Raw genomic sequence first — 20944 nt, forward strand, 5'->3', positions numbered from 1 at the left:
TAAAAAAACTTAAAAAAAAAATTAAAAAAATAAAAAAAATTTGGTGTGTGGTGTATGGGCTTATGAATAGCAAGACTCTTTATACTTTATGTTTCAATTTGTTTTGTGATAATAAACAAGTTTAGGACATGTGGGCCATGCTATATAACACCTGCAATTATATGATTTTGGGTAGACACGTATGCATAATATTATATATATTGAGTGAGAGTCTTATTTTATCAATATTTATTTTTTTTAATTTAAAATTTAAAATTTAAATTTAATTAATATATCAGCACATATAATTATGTAAATAAAACTTTAAATATAGATAATATTACTTCCTCTTTCAAATCACCTCAATGGGTTACCATGGATAGCAATTTGAAGTGATCCAAATTGACATAAGTTGGGCTCGGTTCTGGGTCGAATTTTCTGGACCCAAGGTCAGGGGGTATATTCGACGGCCATTCCTCGGGGAAAGTTGCATTTTACCCTAAAGAGACTGGTTTTCCCTGAAACCGAACAGAAATTAACGAAGCAAGTACCTCCCTTTTTCGCATAAGAATTAAACAACGGAGAGTTCACAGTCACTGATTTAGCTTGCTGCTTCTCTGCCCACCACTCTCTCCCTGTCAAGATATTTTTCAAATTCCGTCAATGGCTTCTACGAAGGTGGGCAATTTTCTTTATGAGGTTGAGTATATATACGTGTTTGTGGGTATATATGGCTGAATATATTCGGTCAGACCGACCGTTTGAGTGTGTTTTTCATTTTCTTGTTCACTCCATCGCTGTTTCTTACATTTTAATTTATATATTTTTTATCCACCGTGTTTCTCTTGTGTAGGTTGATAATAATCGGGGCCCATTTGGGTCAAAGAGATCTCGTAATGATGGTAAGTTAAACTCAGTGGGGTTTCCGTTTATTTCATGTGGTATAAATTTCAAGTATATATTTATCTGTTAGTTTCGCCATGCCATGATGATTTCAATAATCACATAAGTTAGATGGTTAATAGGGAAATTAGCCTGTATATGACATTTTGATCAGCTGTAGTTTTTGATTTTCTATCTGCCTATGTGGGCAGTATTTGTTGAAATATGGTATAGTATATAAGTTCTGTTGTTAAAAGTCTCTATAAATTTCTCATGTTACTTTTATAAATGTGGTATGTTGAATTCTCTCCTCTCTTATTCTTTTTCCCCGGAAAAATACATTCTATTTGCTTGTAGTGGCAAGCTCGGATTCTCCATCTTTGGGTAGCTCTCTTTCCTGGTTTCGTTCTCAATATTTCACTCTGTAATAAAGAATGCAACCTGTTGGCGAGCTTTTCACTGATGTGAGGTCATTATGTCATTCGCCAGAGTGATGTACCCAAAGTCTTTCACCTATCATCAGGTTTAAAAATAATTGATACGTGTTACTTCACTTTCACTCTGATATAATTGTGTTCCTCAAAAGAAAATCATTTTTGAGGGATGATTTTGAGGATACTTACCAAAGAGAGAGATGATTCTGAGGAAGTAATTATACAATAGCTTGACCACAGGTTCAATTTTGATTTAGATGATGTGTTGATCATGGTTCGACTAAATATATTAGACTGACCTTATCTTTGAGAATAATTAAAGCTTACCAGAAGTAGTATACATGATTCTTCTCATTTTGTAATGAGCTTTGACCAATTATAAGTTCATAACACTAATAGCTTTATTCATATTTCATAGTTATCTTTTCTTCTTTATAGACTCAAAAATCACATTGAGGTTCCTTTTTAAGAAATGGTTCGAGATAAACTTACTGGTTTCAAGTTAGGACCAGTATACTACAGTAAACTCGGCAAATTCATTGGTTATAGCTTCTTTTAAGGGCTACTAGAGATTTTCACGTATCTAACCTCTAACAATTGTCTTTAGTTTATGTAATCTGTTTCTGCCTTTAATTTTATTTTTTGTTACACTTTCAATTTTTTGTAATTATCATACTCAATATGTGTCAGCTTCACGGAGTGATGGAGATTGGACATGTCCTCAGTGTGGAAACGTGAACTTCGGGTTTAGAATTGTTTGCAATCGTGAAAACTGTAGTGCTCCTCGACCGACTATTAATCCAGTAAGTTTCCAGATTCTATATAAATATATTTAAATAAACTTCCTTCTGAAGCAACATATATGCGGAATTGGTTTGTTGGGGCCAAGTGAAGAACCAAAGTCCGGAAATTGTTATGGGTTTGGTAGTGTGGAAATTACAGATTTGAGATTGTCATATGGTGGTTGAAGGTGCTAGGGTTTGTGTTGCTGGCTGTCTAATCTGTAAGTAAAGAACAACAAAGGGACCATAATATTCTTATTCTAGTAGATTAATATGAAAATCCACCATGATACTCAACCGAAGTGATGCTTGGAGATGAGGTAGATATCTAAAACAGTTATGAGATGGATGTGTGTTTGGCAGGGCAACCTCAAAAAAGGAAAGAAGTTTAGCACATTTACAAAAAATGTGCTTTAAGCCCACTTTTTGGCCCCTTTTTGTGTGAGCTTAAAGTGCAGAAAAGTATGATTTTGTAATTTTTTGGAAGAAAATATAAAAATATCGGTTCAAGATGCAGAAGATGATGTCAACAAATATTCTTAAATATTAAGTTGGTATTGAAGATCGTTTACCTACAATGGCAGCATATTGTCTCATGTGATGTATGTGCTTTGAACCAGCTATAATAGTCCAAATAGCTTTTTGTAATCAAGAAGTTTTATTCATAAGATAATAGGCACAGCCCAAATACACATAATATGCAAGATAATAGTCCAATTTGCTTTTTTGATGGGTAATCAAGAAGTTTTATTCATAAGATAATAGGCACATCCCAAATACACAGAATATGCAAGATTAAAGTCCAACTTGCCTTTTTAGATGGATTGATATATGATTGCTCGAGTTAAAATAGGATTAATACTTACAATTCTTGAGCTTTTTTGGTCATGGCGTTTTTGGTATGTATTGATTCAAACCATGTACTTTAGTTTGATTATAGCTATCAAGTATCATAATGTACGTGTTCCTCATATATACTTTCTATGTACTTGGGCTATGCTTTTTGCATTTTTTAATAAAATATTCGATTACTTATTAAAAAAAAAAATTGTCATGTTGCATAATACTCTAATAAATTTGAGTTAAAAGGCTAAATATATTACCCTTTGACTTTTTAAACCTTCTTATTATTGTATTTTATGAACTTTTTGCTATTAGCATCTTTTTTTTTTTTTTAAAAAAAATGTGCACTTTACTTCAATCAGGCTTGCGCCTGTGCTTTGCACTTTGCACCTAGGCTGTAGATGGTGTTTGCGCTTAAGTGCGCCTACCACTTTCATCAACACGAGGCTCTGCATCAATCATTTGCTCTTGTATCTGAGGCTGCTGCCCTTGCCTTCAGAACCACCTTTGGCAAGATCCTTGCACCATCCTTGCCTTCAGTGCAAACAATTAATGTCAAGAACTTGTCCTTTCTGCTATTGTTATAACTGACAAAAATGGGGCCCTTAGTGGCCTACCTTATTTACTAAAATGTTAGTGTTCATCTTATAATCTGAAATTTTACTTTAAGAAACTTTTATATCTGAGAATTTTATTTTGTATTACTTCTATTTTGACATATTACTCTTGCGTGTGTATATATATTTTTTTGGTGCAGCCTGCTCCATTTAGCCCTTATAACACTCCTCCCCCATTTTATTTCGGAGGTGTTGGGGCTCCGCCTTTGCCTTATGGGTTGTCTAGCAGGTATGGATCTCCTGTAACACATTCTGGGATGCGTTACGACTATGGTTTCGCTTCAAGTGCTCATGGACCATATGGTCCTATGCCTGCATTTCCACCTGGAGGTTATGGAGGTACTTTTTCTTTTACAATTTGTAAATTCTTTTTCAAAAATGTCTTTTCAAAATAAAGAAACATTTTGTTGTGCATAGAGACATAACAGTGGTAGAGTGTTTATGCTACCTTTGGAAGCATAAAGAAATGGATGAAAACTTTTAACATAGATGACCTTAATAGCATATAAAAGATTTGACAGTATGGAATGAAATTAATTTGTAAAGAAATAGGTGTATGAAGAATTTTTTTGTTTATGAATGAAACTCCCAAGTTACCAAGGGCATATTTGGCAACATGAAACTTCTAAAACAATTTCACTTTTTTTTTTAATAAAAAAACTCACCTTCAGTCCAAACATCTTGTGCACACCATAACAATGTTTTTCTCGAAAATAATTTTCATCCAATCATTTGCATTGGTTTTTGTGATTTAAAAAAACCAAAAAAAAAAAAAAAACGTTTTTCATAAAAAAGCACTTGCAAAAATTCTCTCGCCAAATATCATTGCAATGGACGGTTATGGGCCTCACCATTTTTTCAAACTTCAATAAAAATGTATCCCTTAAAACTTTCTCAATCCAAACAAATTTTCTATGGGCTCCACCCCTTTCATAAAACCCCACCAAAACCTACATCTAAAAAGTATCTAAGAATTTTAAGAATTTGTTTCATCTTGATTTAAGATTTTTTTTTAATTTTATTATTATATATATTTGTTTATATTTAAAAAAAAAAAACTGTATCTTGTACTCAAGGTTGGGGCTGTAAACGAGTTCGTCTTCTTTTTTCTAGCTTTAGAATGTAACTAGGTATTTCTTTTGTATATTTCCTGTGTACTTGGGCTTCGCCTATTACATTGTGCTTAATAAAATTTTTAACTTATCAAAAAAAAAAAAAAAAAAAAAACTGTATCTAAAATTTTAAGTCATCATGAAGAAATGATGGAAGTGCAAGTTCAATTATGCTGGTACATAAACACGTCTAATGGCTCTTTATACAATAATATTATCAATGGCTCTTTATCCAAACAAATGTTCTGCATTCAATGGCATCCAGTGTAGGTTTGGTGCAAGCATGTCCAACACTCTGTTTTGTCTGTGTGCATAACTGGTTATTATTTTAATGATTCAGGCATGGCTTATGGTTCAGGGCCAGCTGCCCATGGATATGGATTTGGCTTTCAAGGACCTCCATGGTCAGGAGGAGTATTACCTGACAATCCTGCTTCTCGTAAACGTCGTGGAGGTATTTCACCATTCTATCTTTTAATATTGTTTGGGAGATTTTCTCATTCCTATAAACGATCATGATTCTTTTGTTAAACTGGAATGCTTATATGGAACTTTTTTCTGTCAGATTCTAGATTTTAACATTTTTCTTTATGATTTATTGGAAATCATATTCAGAATTCTTAGCTTTCTTTTAGTTTGTGTTAATGTTTCTGGTTTTGCAATAAATCGTAGTGGGTGAGACTTGGTATTTATAGGGCCTATATGATGCTAGATTGCATATTATAATTCCAAGTGGGCCCTGATTTAGTCCTATTTTCTTAAACTTTAGATTTTTCTGAAGCTTGATACCCAGGATTCAATACAGCCCTTTTTGAGTCTCTCTGCAGTGCCACATGCTAATTATTTATGGCAAGCTACATATGTTTGCTACATGCAGTTTATTTTACTTATAAAAAAAATTGTTTGTACATGCAGGGCCAGATGGTTTTCATGAGGGAGATTGGATTTGTCCCAAATGTGAGAATGTTAACTTTGCCTTTAGAACCACTTGCAACATCAAGAAATGTGGGGCTCCCAGACCTTCTCTTGTAAGTGATTTCTCCGAGAACATATTCGTTGTTTGATATTCTGATGGTTGCCAGTGAGATTTATATCATTGCACAAAATTTTTTCATTGCAGTTCTTAATGTTGACTTCCTTTTACTTATTAAAAAGAATGTTAATGGAAAGACTGTCTGGGAAGTTGGCCCTAAACCAACTTAGCTATAGTTTGCATAGGTGGTATAGCACTCTGTTGTCCATGGATTGAAACCATTGAGATCCAACTCACAATTGCCTATCACGAAATTGCCCACCACAGTAGAAACTTTCACCAACCTACCTTTCAAACTAGGACCACCCATCTTTTTCCAAATGTCATAAAATCTGTAGATTCTCTCTCTCTCCCTCCAAGAACTCGCCAAACCATATTTTTTTAATAATGCATACTGTGCAATCTGGAGCAATAGGTGCTTCCTGGGATTGATCCCAGGGCTGGTTGTGCCAACTGTCTGGATATCAGCCTAACAATTGCCACTGCAAAAGGCTGTGATATTGAGAGAGAGAAGGGGTGGGGGGAAGCATGGGGATGGAATTTCCAAGGTTTCTTGCTTGACATTTGGCTGCTGAGAAAATTTGGTATATAAGTGGAAAAAATATTTAAATGAACAAACTAGAAGGGGAGGGTAGAATGGCTGTAATACCAGGACATAGATATGATCTTTTGTGTTAAAATTAGATTGAACGAGTACATTTCTACATCACCCAATACCCCCGATTCAGAATCCTAGTTGGTATAGAATAACCCATACGGTCGGTGAGGAGTGATAGAATAACCCTATCCATAGACTTAAGTGCATGATTTTGTAGCACTTTTTGTCGTTTTGATAAGTTACACTGAGCCAGTAATTTTCATTTGCAAAAGTGATGCCATCTTTGAAGACATTTACAAATTTTGCTTTGATGATATTTTTCAGTTTTAGCGTGCAAGTTTGCATTACATACCATGCACGTGATGGTGTTTTCAGGTTTAATAGCTCATTTCCTTATAGTTAGTTTGTTTGCTCACCATTCCTTAGCAGGGTCCAAACCCCACAAACACCGGTGCCCCTGAAGGCAGTTGGACTTGTGACAAATGCGGCAATCTTAATTATCCCTTTCGAACTGTTTGCAACCGCAAGGATTGTGGAAACGAGAAGCCAGCCTCTGGCAAGTAGAAAATTTCCTTATTGTGCATGGATAGCTTAAATCCCCCAGTCCTGTGTGTATTAGGGAATCATTTGTTAGCATTAGACTCTTAGAGAATGAGAAAAGAACAAACATGTTCATAGAAGATATAATAGAATCATATTCATATGTATATTTATTTTATTTTTTTTACCACTTTTTGTGCTGTTAGCCAGTATAACATCTTGTTACTTTGTTTTTCTGGGGAATTTTAGTGATCAATGTGTGGAAATCTGGACCATCCGTCGTTTGGTTATTGAGTACTACTTGTTTAGGTAGTCAATTGATTAGAGCTTTTGCCTGAGGCGATAATCTGTCAAAACTATTTATACTTTAGAGTTCTTTTCTTCATGACTGTTGATGCATATGAGGCTGATACCAAAAGATTTTGTAGTTTGGCATAAAGTAATGACATTAATAGTTTGGTGATCATATTTTAGAGTGAGTCATAATCTTGAGAGGAATTTCTGAAAACTGAAGTGACGCGAAAGATAATGTAATCTTTACCCTTTGATCTATTAAAAATTAAACTTGAACTCATCTCTCTCTCTCTCTCTCTCTCTCTCTATGTATTTGTTTATTAAAAAGTAAAGAGGCATGCTACGTACAAGCCGGTGTATTAACACCTATTTATAGTGGGAATTATTGCAATTTTAAAAAAGTAAAAATACTAATTATTTCTTAACAAAGCTGATGTGGAAGGTTTTACATCAGACTGTGTAAAAAATGAGGCTTATAAATAGATTTTTTCAAAAGAACAATACTAGTATGCTCTCTTATTTTGTCTCTTTATTTTGATTGTTTATGTATTTAACTTTTTTATTTACTAATTAAGAAAGTGATTATTAGTATATTGATATATATATTTTTTAATTTTTAAAAATATTTAAAGATGTTAAAATGTGAAAAAACTGAAAAATATAAAAAAAAATTGAATTTTGTCTAGACGGCACGGCACGAGCAACTGTGGGCGTTAACCAAAGAGTGCTTACACCTACAATTATTTTGTTAACTCCTTGATAACACACTTTACGATCAATTAATGCAAAAATATTACTACATTAAAAATAAATTTAATTTTATAAAGAGAAATTCTATTTGCAGTCCTGAAGTGGGGACTGTATGTGCAGACACATGCTTAAATGAGAGAAAACATTATTTTAGGAGGGATAATTTTGTAACTTTACAAAATTTTAAAGTTAAAATAGCCTAGGCCTGCACATGCAGTCCCCAAGTGGGGACTGTACCTAGCATTGCTCTTTTATAAAATATATAGAGTTGAAAGAGAGTTGTAGGCTAATAATTTTCCTTTATTAAAATAGTTATTATACATAATATATGTGCTCTGCCGGGTATTGCCTTTTCGCGAGGGACTTGAGTCAACGAGGCCAAATGCATTGGTGGATTCACAAACGGTCTCTGCCGAGACGGCTTGGTACAGCACGATCGTCCCTCTTGGCGTCGTATAGTGCAAAGCAGTGACAGGAGAAACCCGAAATAAATGAGAGATCAATCCCTTCACTATATTCATATCATTTTGTAAAGATCATCAGGTTGAAACTAATGATGAATCGCTTATTATAAATAAAGATGGAAGAAATCCCCAATGGGCCACCGCTTTCACAAAAAAAAAAAAAAAAAGAAAAAAAAAAGAGAAATACTTTAACTATATAGAGGTTATACAAAATAAACATACAAACTCATGTGACTTGATGTGATATATTATATTATAAAATTAATTTTATCGTAAAATAAATTCAACAGAATCATACGAAATTACGTCAATTTATAAGTTTACTCAATGACAACTGAGCATTGGTTTAATTCTTCTGAATGATTCCTGCATTTTTTTTAAGATATTGTACTATAATGGTTTGTAGGTGACGGATCCAATGGTTTGTTATGTAGTTCATTTGAAAGCACGAAATTTTCTAGGTTCAATTCCAGCTCATGTATAGATGATATGCTTCTCCCTGCATGCCTAGAGGTCATTTTATCAAAAGAATAGCAATCCAACAAGCCGGCTGTACGTACTATCCAAGAATGTTTGTGTTTTCGAAAGGTACAACTTCAGAGCCACCACCCATTGCTGCCTGTAGTCTGCATCGATCATGACTAAGCTTCGTCAGATGTCTCCGAAGTGACAATGAACCAGATCCATATGAGACACCCAACAACGCATTAAAAACTCCCCTTTTTGTTTCATTTTTTCATAAAACTACAAAAAAAGTACTTCGATGAGGTAGCCTTTCCCACGTTATAAAGTATCTTCTAATCCTGTGTATTGCAGACCTTCATCTCAATATATTTTCAAGTGAAATTAAGGAATCATATTCATCATTTCACATCACATATTTTATATATTTTAAAATTATTTATTATTTTATTTTATTCTTGTTAAATTAATTGAGTTATTCTACTTATCATCCATACACCAAATACTTGTTATAGAAAAAAAAAAATGAAATAAATATAGTGTGTGGTGTGTGAGGATGATAAGTATAATTATTCTATAATATATAGAGCAAAGATTTAGCCTCTAAAGTATATTTACAAAATCTCTCATTTTTTTTTTCTAAAAAAAAAAAACCAAAATATGTTGTTTTTAAACCCTACCATTTATTATTGGTATATCCTCCCTGAATTAATTCCTTTTATATATATACAAATACATGAAAAAAAATATGGAGATTTGTTTTATTTTATTCCAATTGGAATATTGACCAGATTAATTATTAATTTTGATACCATCATTTGTTATACTTTAGATTATGAAATAGAATTGTCTATAGTATGTATTTTCTTATAACTTGACAACAAAACATATGACAGAGAAATGCTTTATCTACAAAGGAATTTTATAAAACTAAACTCACAAATTAACCTGTTTTGATGTGGTACGTCAAATTATAAAATTACTTTTATTCTAAAGTAAATCTGACATATCATATTAAACTACGTCAATTTATATATTAACTTTTATGAAATCTCTTTATGATTATAACATTTATATATATATACACACACTCTTACATATACATAATTGTAAGTTATGGTACGGACGAAGTACGTTGGGTCCAAAGAGGATATATTCAATGCATGGCGGCAAATTTAACAGCCATTTGTAAAGTCCAACTGTATAAGATGAGTGAGCTTCGGATGCAGACGCTAGCCGGAGATGTTCACAAGCCAATGGCATCGTTTTCAAGCACTGCGGATCTTTTTCATTTCTTCTGTCTTGATTCTCAGTTTTAGACTTTTCCTAGTTGGCACTAATGTCGATTGGTCGTACATGCAAGTACAGCTATATATACTGTTCCTTTAGTCCCATTCTTGGAGTAATCTGTCCAGCTTTTAGCGCCCTAGGCTCGTTGCAGCTTCAAGGACATGAAGGCTTGATGCGTGAGAAAGAGATTTGAAGGCATCTTTTAGTTTGAAGAATTGGGATCGTTACGTTTTATAGGTGCCAAAATTTGCTGTTTTATTTTTTGAATTCGTGTTGCTAATGGGATTTCTGGGTTTATTTGTTGCTACTGAGATTGGTGGATATTGAATACCGGATGTATGGTTAATGTTCTATATCCGAGGCCTCATACTTACAGTTATGCAAGAAGTGCATTTTTGAGGATGTCTGCTTTGACAGAGAGAAAAGAGGACAAGGCAATGGGTTTTGATTTTTCTTTTTCCACATATAAAAACAATAGATTGAATTAAGAAGAGGTGGACTCAAATGACTTAACATTCTAGTCGAAATTAAATAAGAAGTACTAACATCAACCTATTTGTTTTATGGATTAGCAAACTCAATGTAAAGGATTGCATGCGTAATGGACTATCTGATCATGCAGATAATCTGGTGAAGACTTTCTTGGTGGAGGGTTGAAGCTAAAGGAAATCCAAAATGGTTGAAATATCGCATTCCCTTGATGCTGTTAACCAGGAAGCTGTTGATCTGGTATGTGTTTTTTCTTTTAAAAAACTCATAACATGACAAAAGAGATATTAGTGATGAAGGTGCCTGACAGGTTGACATTGTTTGTTTGTTTTTTTTTTATTTGTTTGTTTTCATTTTGAAGATTCATAACTGCAAACCTAGGAATAATAGAACCAAATGCAATCTCCATAGTCAGATGTAAAATTAATGAGAAAATTTGATTCCTTGGTAGAATAAAGTCTGGTTCTGCATTAAAGATCCTCTTTTTTCTTATTCATTTTCTTTGTTGAAGTACAGTAAGATTGGAAAAATAAACTGAAGTTGGTTCTTTTGTGTTTGGTTAATGGTGTATCATGGTGATCATTTGATTTGACCAAAAAATGGAAGTAAAAGAGAAGGATGGGAATGCAAAGAATTTTTCCATACTTCAATCTTATTTGTTTGGCACAAAACGATATTCTAAATTGGAAGTTGCTTCTTGTAGGAGAATATACCCCTTAAAGAAGTTTTTGAGCATCTTACTTGTACAAGGGAAGGTTTGACTTCTGATGAAGTTCAAAAGCGACTGGTTTTGTTTGGTTACAACAAACTTGAGGAGAAAAAGGTTGGAGAAGCAGTGTTCAATTGAATCTCTCTGTTTCCTTGCTTTCTATTTCCCCATTATTGCTTCCTCAGTCTCCCTCATTGTATGGGTTCTCTGCTTTTCTACCCTGCTCTAGGAAAACAAAATACTGAAGTTTTTAGGCTTTATGTGGAATCCTTTATCATGGGTTATGGAAGCTGCAGCTATCATGGCCATTGCTCTTACACAGGGAGGGGTAAGTCTATATGAATCTTCGAGTTTTCTCTTTATCTACTCCTGTTTTTCTAATATGGTCGGCTACATGACATTGACCCTGTGAGTTGAAAAAAATTAGTACTAATATTAGTCATCATTGAAGACTTCATTGAACCACAGTGAAATCAAGAAGTCCTGAATTCTTTCTGTTCATTAGTTTTCCCTACTAGAAGTTGAAATGACATGTTGAAATTTAGTCAAATTGGAGTCTTTTGTCAATTATTTTGGGGGAGAATGTTGACAAAACCTTATCTGTGCAGCATAAAGATGCAGATTATCATGACTTTGCTGGCATCCTGGTCTTACTAATCATTAATTCTACTATCAGTTTCATAGAGGAAAACAATGCTGGCAATGCAGCTGCTGCTCTTATGGCACGTTTGGCCCCAAAAGCAAAGGTTCTTCTCTTTGCATATTGATATCCTAAGTTCATGACAGCTAAACCTTGCCATCAAGAACTAGTTCCACCTTGTTACTGATTTTCCACTCTGTCAGAGACATCTTATCTTGTTTTCACTTCTAATTATCCTTGATCAGGTACTACGTGATGGAAAATGGGGTGAAGAAGATGCTTCAGTGCTGGTTCCTGGAGACATAATTAGTATCAAACTTGGTGACATTATTCCTGCTGATGCACGTCTTCTTGAAGGAGATCCTTTGAAAATTGATCAGGTAAATATTGTTATTGATCCTTTGAAACTACGTCCTAGTGCCATTATGGCCGAAATATGCATCCCATATTGTTACCTACTAGTCTAACCTCCTGAATTTAACATATTTTCTTTGTCACTTGCAGTCTGCACTTACTGGGGAATCTCTTCCAGTAACAAAGAACCCTGGTGATGGGGTTTATTCAGGCTCAACATGCAAGCAAGGGGAAATTGAAGCAGTTGTTATTGCAACTGGTGTTCACACTTTCTTTGGAAAGGCAGCTCATCTTGTGGAAAACACTACACATGTTGGGCATTTCCAGCAGGTAATTTACAGAAATTTCATATCCATACTGCCAATCCAAAACACGTTTTAAGCACTCTAGTCAAGAATTTCTCGAAATCATAACAATAAATATTTTCATATTCATGCTTAATATTATCTAACTGTTGAATTTAAATAATTTTTTTTCAGGTTTTAACATCAATTGGAAACTTCTGCATTTGTTCTATTGCTGTCGGGATGTTTATAGAAATCATTGTGATATATGTGATTCACCGCAGGGGATATCGTGTTGGCATTGATAATCTACTTGTCCTACTAATTGGGGGCATCCCAATTGCAATGCCAACTGTTCTTTCTGTTACAATGGCCATTGGTTCACATCGTTTATCACAGCAGGTTTGTGAAGCCACAGCCACTGTCTAGATTGATTTGGAAAATTAATGGCAGTGAATAAGAATGAATTAATGGTTCTCAATTGTGAATATTATTGGATGTTGGGCATTATGTCTTGTGCAGGGTGCCATAACAAAGAGAATGACAGCTATTGAGGAAATGGCTGGAATGGATGTGCTATGCAGTGACAAAACAGGCACACTGACACTAAACAAGCTTACGGTTGATAAAAATATGATTGAGGTAATACTCTTGGTCGCTCTATTTTGCTTTTAGTCTTCATGACATAGCAATGGGCATATTGGATAGCTTCATGGTAGAAACCAAAATGTTAAAAGTTTGATCACATTTTGCCTTGCACATGTGTGCATTTCATGTTACTTTGTCGTTTCCATTCCAAGAGACTCTCTGGTGTACGTCCTGTGTACGTGTGCTATGTCTATTATCTTAATTGATAAAATTCTTTATTACTTAGAAAAGAAAAAGTTTTATTATTCCAAGAGACACATCTAAAGAAACAAGATATCGTCTCTACCACTACTAACCCCAACCCAAACAAAAGTGACAATGGAATTCTTGTCTCGTTCTATTGGTTGTCTAGTATACTTGTTTTTTTAAACTTGTGAAATGCTATTTGTGCTTGCTTCATGGGACTTTTCAACCATCCATACCGTTACAGGTTTTTGACAAAGGTGTTGAGAAGGATACGGTTGTACTTATGGCGGCAAGAGCATCAAGGTTGGAGAATCAAGATGCCATTGATGCTGCAATTGTTTCAATGTTAGGCGACCCTAAGGAGGTATTGGACTAGAAAAATATTTATATAGGTCATTTTCACAGAAAATGGTTCCATTAATGTGTGTGTATGTTCTTTTAAAGAGGATTATACTCAATTTTATTTAATTTATGTGTGTGGTGGGTGTGATCAACCGAAGGGTATAAAGATGCTTCTTGTCCGTCTTCCATTGTCATCACCAGCATTTGGTTGTTGCTATTGTCTGCAAAGGGTTATGGGAGTCTTACATTTCTTTTTCTTACAAATCACAACATGTTGAAGACACTCTTTAGAACTGATAGATGTTTGGTTCTGAAACCCAGTTCTAGGAGTTTCTGCAAAATTTATCTTCTCATGATTGCTTATTACCTTGAATTAAGCTTTTTTCTTTTCGCCAAAAAAGGGCTACTTTCATGTAACTCCTCAGTACTCACATTAAGGAGTAAGCCACGGTACAACTACATCAAAGAAAGAGAAAAACAACTCATTTACTATAATTTTATTATTTTTGTAAGGCACGAGCTGGAATCCAAGAAGTTCACTTCCTACCATTCAATCCAACTGACAAAAGGACTGCACTTACATACATCGATGGAGCTGGTAAAATGCAGAGAGTCAGCAAAGGTGCACCAGAGCAGGTAGAAACTATAACTTAACTTTCAGTTGTGTTATTAACCTAAAATGTACACCCGCAAGTTCTGAACTCTTTTGCACCTATGCTATCTAGATTCTTAATCTGGCACATAACAAAACGGAACTTGAACGGAAAGTACATGCAATGATTGACAAGTTTGCAGAACGTGGACTACGTTCCCTTGCAGTTGCCCGCCAGGTACCAGTACTCTCTCAAGGTTTCTTCATTGTATCATACACACGTTCCTATCTGTAGTTTCTTGAGAAAAATCTGGTTTCTTTTTCTCTAGGAAGTACCTGCTGGTACCAAAGACCATCCTGGTGGCCCCTGGCAGTTTGTTGGCCTTCTCCCTCTTTTTGACCCTCCTCGCCATGATAGTGCCGAAACAATCAGAAGAGCTTTGGACCTCGGTGTGAGTGTTAAAATGATCACAGGTGAGTGCTAAACTATCATACGGCTCAAATTCATTTACAATGCAAATAAGAGAGCTCTATCCTCTCCAGTCTCCACCACCAGGCATCCTTTCACTTAATTGTCACATTTGTTTCTCAAAGTAATCTCATGACTACAATGCACACAACGAGAGACATCTAATCAATGCAGTACTGATTGCGAGTCAGACTCCAAATCAACAGTAAACTAGTTCGGTTTCAAGCAAAGTCTTAATCCATCCAAACCGCCCTTACCTGAGTATGAGTTCTTGTTCCCCTCCCATAATTAGAAGAGAAGCCTGCAAGGAAAAAACCAGCTGCTCCTATCTACATTTATCTTTAACTCTTCCTAACTTTGGCTTGTACCATTACAAAACTTGTATCGCAGTTCATTCCACACCACCACAATGGGTTCCTACAGAGCTTGCTATGTAACAACAACGAAACCTTAATGCATCTGCTCGGTGATTTCACCTTTTTATAACCCCTGCAGGTGACCAACTTGCAATTGCAAAGGAAACAGGGAGACGACTTGGTATGGGCACGAATATGTACCCCTCTTCATCTCTGCTTGGTAATAGTAAGGATGCGGCAGTTGCTGGTCTCCAAATTGATGAACTCATAGAGAAAGCTGATGGTTTTGCTGGCGTCTTTCCAGGTCAGTGAGGCGGTAATGATAGAGTGAGTCCTTAAATCTTGATTTTCAGAAAATTTCTAATAATACGTTTTTCTCCTTCAGAACATAAGTATGAGATTGTGAAGAAATTGCAAGCTAGAAAGCACATTTGTGGAATGACCGGGGATGGAGTAAATGACGCACCTGCCTTGAAGATAGCTGACATAGGAATTGCTGTGGCAGATTCCACAGATGCTGCTCGTAGTGCTTCAGATATTGTTCTAACAGAACCTGGGTTGAGTGTAATCATTAGTGCTGTTTTAACAAGCCGGGCAATCTTCCAGAGAATGAAAAACTACACGGTAATCTAACAATTACTAGATATATTGAAGAAATTATCAGTCTTGGTTTACGCCTTACTTGTGAGATTAAATGTTGAGACTCTTTATCTTTGCTCCCCTTCATACAGATATATGCTGTTTCTATCACTATACGTATTGTGGTAGGTTCCATTCTAAACTAAGTTCTTGTATATGAAATTGTTTATAATTGCAGCCCACAACAAAGCTTGTCTCATTTGCAGCTGATTTTTGTATAACAGCTAGGTTTCTTGGTGCTGAATATCATCTGGAAATTTGATTTCCCTCCTTTCATGGTTCTTGTCATCGCCGTTCTTAATGATGGTTAGCTTGCTACTTTCTTAAACCATCGTCCTATGTTTAATGGACTAATAACTTTGTTTCCTTCCTTCCTACTTTTCATCCTTCTGTCAACATTATCTCCTTCCTTTCGCTTGTTATGTGACTGTTAGTCTGCTTGCAGGTACCATCATGACCATATCCAAAGACAGGGTCAAGCCTTCTCCACTTCCTGACAGTTGGAAACTCAGTGAGATTTTTGCAACTGGGATTGTCCTTGGCAGTTACCTTGCCCTAATGACTATCGTATTCTTTGGGGTAGCTTTTAAAACAGATTTCTTTAAGGTAACTTCCCTCCTTTGGCAGTTGCTTTATGTCTTGCATAGCCTTCTGTGTTTGATCCTGAATTGCATAAATGTGCTCTTACAGAGGATTTGAGTAGGAGATTTTCATTTAACTTAATGAACTTATTTTATACCATTCTTCTTGCAGGAAAAGTTTAATGTGAAGGACATCAGTGCAAAAGAGACAATGGCATCTGCTGTGTATCTTCAAGTCAGCATCATCAGCCAGGCATTAATATTTGTGACACGCTCCCGGGGCTGGTCTTTCATGGAACGACCTGGGTTTTTGCTCGTTACAGCCTTTGTTCTTGCTCAGCTGGTACAGAATTTTAACTTCTTCTTGTTCTTCAAAATGGATTTAGTTGGTAGAAACATACTTGGATTGCAACATACTGAAGAAAGATGTGGCTTCTATTGCATATGTTGTAGACCATAGAGTAGAAATAATCCATTACCTTTATCTAGTGAAAACCATATTTAAAAATTCATACCGTCCATGAAACACATTCATGATCAAGTTATACCTTACTTGAGAAGGACATATAACCTGATCCTTTGTATACGATTAATAGTTCTGGTTACTTCTGCAAGTTTATGAATTTCTTACAGCTAAAGGATGGGAAAAGCTCATCAATTCTTCCTTCCCCTCAATATCTCAACTTTCAATTACATATACATTATTATCAAGATATTGTATGGATCATATATATTGAATCCAAATGTCTCCATTTTTTTGAGCTCTTGGATAATAGGAGCCTAAAGATGCTTTTGCTGCTGACAATATAGGAGCATCCTCATCAAGTCCCACGAGTTCAAAGAAGCTTTTCGATTCTGATACATGCATACATACATTCATACACATACCACACACAAACACTTGTATTTAGAGTATTCTCGGAGTCCTGCTTTAAAGTCTTCGTTTTGGTACTATAATTGATTAGTATCCAAATTCAAAAAGGGGGAAGTATGGAAATGGAATCATCTCATGGCACTAAAAGATTTCATTTACACTCAATTGAAACCCTGATTACTTTAAAATTATATTGATGTCTAGCAATATCATTGCTGTCTCAAAATTAAACGTCTTATTTGCTTCATAAGCTTTTCCATCCTTTTCAAATTGTCCGTCGCTTAAGACTCATCATTGCAGGTTGCTACAGTAATATCTGCCACTGCAAATTGGACATTCGCTGGAATAAAAAGCATTGGTTGGGGTTGGACAGGCATCATTTGGTTATACAGTATTGTGACTTATTTCTTGCTCGATCCCTTAAAATTTGCAGTCCGATATGCGATAAGTGGACGCGCCTGGGATCTCGTGGTAGACCGAAGAGTAAGTGAAACTGAAGTTACCCAATGATGGATGACTTGATAATGTCTAGAACTTTCTAAATATCATGAACTTCTTACTTGAGGAAACTATGCAGAATTTCTTTTCATTTCATATCATCGATCATGTCCTAAGATCCTGACTTCCTCATGATTGCTAGTGCTTCATAAATAATACTACTAATATGGCCACCTGTTTGTCTATTAAAACAGACTGCTTTTACCAACAAAAAAGACTTTGGTAGGGAAGCTCGTGAGGCTGCATGGGCATCCGAGCAGCGAACACTACATGGCCTCCAGTCTGTTGAAGCAAAAAAGTTTTCTGAAAGGAGCACTTTTAGGGACATCAGTCTCATGGCAGAGGAAGCTAAAAGGCGTGCAGAGATTGCAAGGTTTGTCTTTCAACTGAAATTCACAATACTCTCCAACTATTTCATAGTATGATGCATATCTATCTCAAGATTTCAGTTGGGTTACTCATTTTTGCATTTTTTCATCCATTGTCCTCTTTCTTGAAGGACCCTTACCATTATTATTATTATTGTATTAATGCATCAGTCCCATGCGATTTTATTTCTTAATTCCTTTCATTTTCTTTTTTCAGGATGAGGGAGCTTCACACCCTGAAAGGCAAGGTTGAGTCATTTGCCAAGCTGAGGGGTCTTGACATTGATGCCATGAACCAGCACTACACTCTCTGAAGTCTTTATTCCTTTCTTTGTTTCCATTAGAAGAGGAAAAAGAAAATTAGTAAAGAAAAATCCAAAGAAGGCTGTTGTGGTACACCACAGATTCAACAATTTTCCAATACTCAATCAATAAAACGCCTAGATTCTTATGTGATGACATACCAAACATCACATACCTGAGTATAAGCTGTGTTGTACTAAATTTATCAAAAAATTTAATATTGCCCGAACACTGATGAACAAGTAGTGTATCCATGCATGTTCGACATGCCATTTTATAATGTTTATAGTTAGAAATATAGGTCAGACATCCTGTTGAACAGATGGAGATAAAAGTTTGAATTATTTATGAGAATGTGTCAAGTCAGTGCGTTGAAATTTTTTATTCCTGTTACATTATGGATGAAAGCCAAGAGTTTATCCTTTCTGAGGAGCATTGTTAAAGGCTTTGAGAAGTTTGAGTTGAAGTTCTGGGAGAGATCCAGGGTATCCTCTTCATTAAACCAAAAAGATGGAATCTTCATTTTCTTCTGAACTAAGTATGAAAGTGAACGCTGAAACCAAATATAGGGCATAAAAATATGGTCTCTATCAAATTAATGTAGCAACTAGATTGTGTTATGGCAGTAGCCACATACCGAACTCCTAAATTTTTAGGTAGTACAGATAAAATTGTTTATTCTCAAGATAATTAGGGCATCTAATTCAAGAATTTTAACATTTTTTTTTTCCTTCTGGTGCCACAGAAGAATTTGCATTTCAGTTGTCTCTTAAACATATGCTACTCGAAATCATCAAAGCGGTAAGTTTGCAACTTTTGCAATGCAAGATGTATGGAAGCATGGTAAGAAAAATGGGCGAAAACCATAGAAAATACAAGGTAGGATGCCTAGGACCCCAAACCCACGAGCTGCTCCTTCAAGGAACAGGCTAGTTCCAAGCCAAGAATCCTATTTTACAAGGGAAAAGAGATCAAAACATAAAAAATACCTTGCTTGAACTGATTAAGCATACTGACAAGCCATCCCTGCTGTTTATACCTTCCCCTCTCTCTCTCTCTCTCTCTCTCATATATAGATACACGCATCATTGTTCGACATGATTACATCTTCACAAAAAATGGGTGTAGCTTCGAGTTTTATGGGAAAAGGTTTGTCATCTCATTTCTCATTTCATGTAATTTTATGAATGAATTGTATCAACGTACTTCTTTTGCTTTTGCTATTCAATTTTCTTTTCGTTTTGATATATATGATTGCTGTATGTTGTCTTTTTGTTTCCGCACGTTTTCATGTTCTTGTTCCATAGATGTTGTCCTGTTGCAAATAAGCTCGATCTTATTAGATAAAATGGAAGAATCTGCACCCTTCTTGATGCGAATATGCGATTATCAATGACATTACTGCTCTCTCTCTCTCTCTCTCTCTCTCTCTCTCTCTCTCTATAACACCATAATGTTTCTGAGCTGCAAATTTGCATAAAATAAATGTAGGAATGTTCCAGTCAAAACAGGCGTCGGATTTTATATCTGGGACACTCTACGATCAGTTCATTAAGAAAGATATCAAGAACTTTGATGACTTCCATATTGCAGTTCTTGATATCTTCAAGTAAGTATATATCTATAATTAATCATTGTTGTCTTGATTATCATCCTGGGAAAAAAAAAAAGAGAGAAAAGGAAAAAGTAGCACAGACAAAGAACATTGGGAGAAGGGAATTAACAAACGGAAATAAATATTGCATCAGCTCGAATTAAGCTAATTACCCTCTATAATTTATCTTATGCAGCTCTCTCAACTCAGCATTGCCTAGTAAGCACTATGATGTGCCATCACGCAAGGATATAGAGGTCAGTTTAGACTGCTTGCACATTCATAGTATGCTCTCATTCTTATATATACATATATATCACACCATGAGCAGGAAATTTTTACAAAATGGACAAAATTAGCCAAAGATCAGAAGAAGGATGAGTTCATCGATTTTATGATGAAGTACGTCAATCAGAACAAACCAGACGGCGCAATGATTATCGCTGGAATAGTAGCACCTCCAGGAGCCATGGTAGCTAAGAGAGCCGGAGAGAGTGTGGGCCAGCTAAATATGATAAAGGCCATTCCTGACGTTGTCTTTGTTCCCTCGGCAACGATGTTGGTTCTCGTAGCTGTCAAGTTCTACAAAAGGATTTTCATGGGCGTATCATCCTGAAATGTGTATAATACGCCAAAGAAAATACATTGTGTTTGTGATTATGGATAATCCTATTCTTATTTACACTTGTATGAATAAAAGGAGAACTCTCATTAATTGATGATTTGGTCACCGACTTTTCTCTCTTTTTTATTTGAGCACTGATGCTAGATATTTAGATATTTAAGAATGGATATTCATTTTTAAAAAAAAGTAGGATTTGATATAAAAAAGTTGATTTTTAAATTTAGATTTCAAATTTCTCATACTTTTTTTTTCAATAAAAGTATGCTGGACTTCACACTATAAATCATTCCCCTTTTTATTTTTACAAAACCTT

The 20944-nt window shown here is 35.2% G+C and overlaps 3 protein-coding genes across 5 annotated transcripts; all 3 read left to right on the forward strand.

Annotated features, from left to right (window-relative positions):
* The first annotated feature begins 446 nt into the window (after window positions 1–446).
* LOC108990161 (ranBP2-type zinc finger protein At1g67325-like) lies at window positions 447–7117 on the forward strand. Of its 2 annotated transcripts, none has more exons than XM_018964038.2 (7): window positions 447–657; window positions 833–881; window positions 1986–2098; window positions 3678–3876; window positions 4990–5103; window positions 5565–5677; window positions 6707–7117. In XM_018964038.2, the coding sequence occupies exons 1-7, from the start codon at window positions 643–645 to the stop codon at window positions 6842–6844; spliced, it is 741 nt and encodes a 246-aa protein (XP_018819583.1). In that variant the 5' UTR covers window positions 447–642; the 3' UTR covers window positions 6845–7117. The 2 variants fall into 2 exon arrangements, with proteins under 2 accessions (XP_018819583.1, XP_018819593.1); XM_018964048.2 differs by having other exon boundaries at window positions 450–657; window positions 6710–7117.
* A 3638-nt stretch (window positions 7118–10755) lies between these two features.
* Window positions 10756–18423, forward strand: LOC108987764 (ATPase 11, plasma membrane-type-like). Of its 2 annotated transcripts, none has more exons than XM_035690281.1 (21): window positions 10756–10809; window positions 11273–11392; window positions 11508–11606; window positions 11860–12024; window positions 12164–12298; window positions 12423–12602; window positions 12752–12958; window positions 13079–13198; window positions 13635–13754; window positions 14246–14368; window positions 14458–14562; window positions 14654–14798; window positions 15289–15453; window positions 15535–15773; window positions 15881–15913; window positions 16013–16094; window positions 16234–16394; window positions 16542–16712; window positions 17544–17726; window positions 17936–18114; window positions 18327–18423. In XM_035690281.1, the coding sequence occupies exons 1-21, from the start codon at window positions 10756–10758 to the stop codon at window positions 18421–18423; spliced, it is 2883 nt and encodes a 960-aa protein (XP_035546174.1). The 2 variants fall into 2 exon arrangements, with proteins under 2 accessions (XP_035546174.1, XP_018816318.2); XM_018960773.2 differs by having other exon boundaries at window positions 11887–12024.
* Window positions 18424–19494: 1071 nt separating this feature from the next.
* Window positions 19495–20725, forward strand: LOC108987772. The gene is made up of 4 exons (XM_018960784.2): window positions 19495–19561; window positions 19904–20021; window positions 20203–20263; window positions 20338–20725. The coding sequence occupies exons 1-4, from the start codon at window positions 19510–19512 to the stop codon at window positions 20620–20622; spliced, it is 516 nt and encodes a 171-aa protein (XP_018816329.1). The 5' UTR covers window positions 19495–19509; the 3' UTR covers window positions 20623–20725.
* Window positions 20726–20944: the final 219 nt, after the last annotated feature.

Source organism: Juglans regia, chromosome 5 (genome assembly GCF_001411555.2).
Source record: "Juglans regia cultivar Chandler chromosome 5, Walnut 2.0, whole genome shotgun sequence".
Taxonomy (NCBI): Eukaryota; Viridiplantae; Streptophyta; class Magnoliopsida; order Fagales; family Juglandaceae; genus Juglans; species Juglans regia.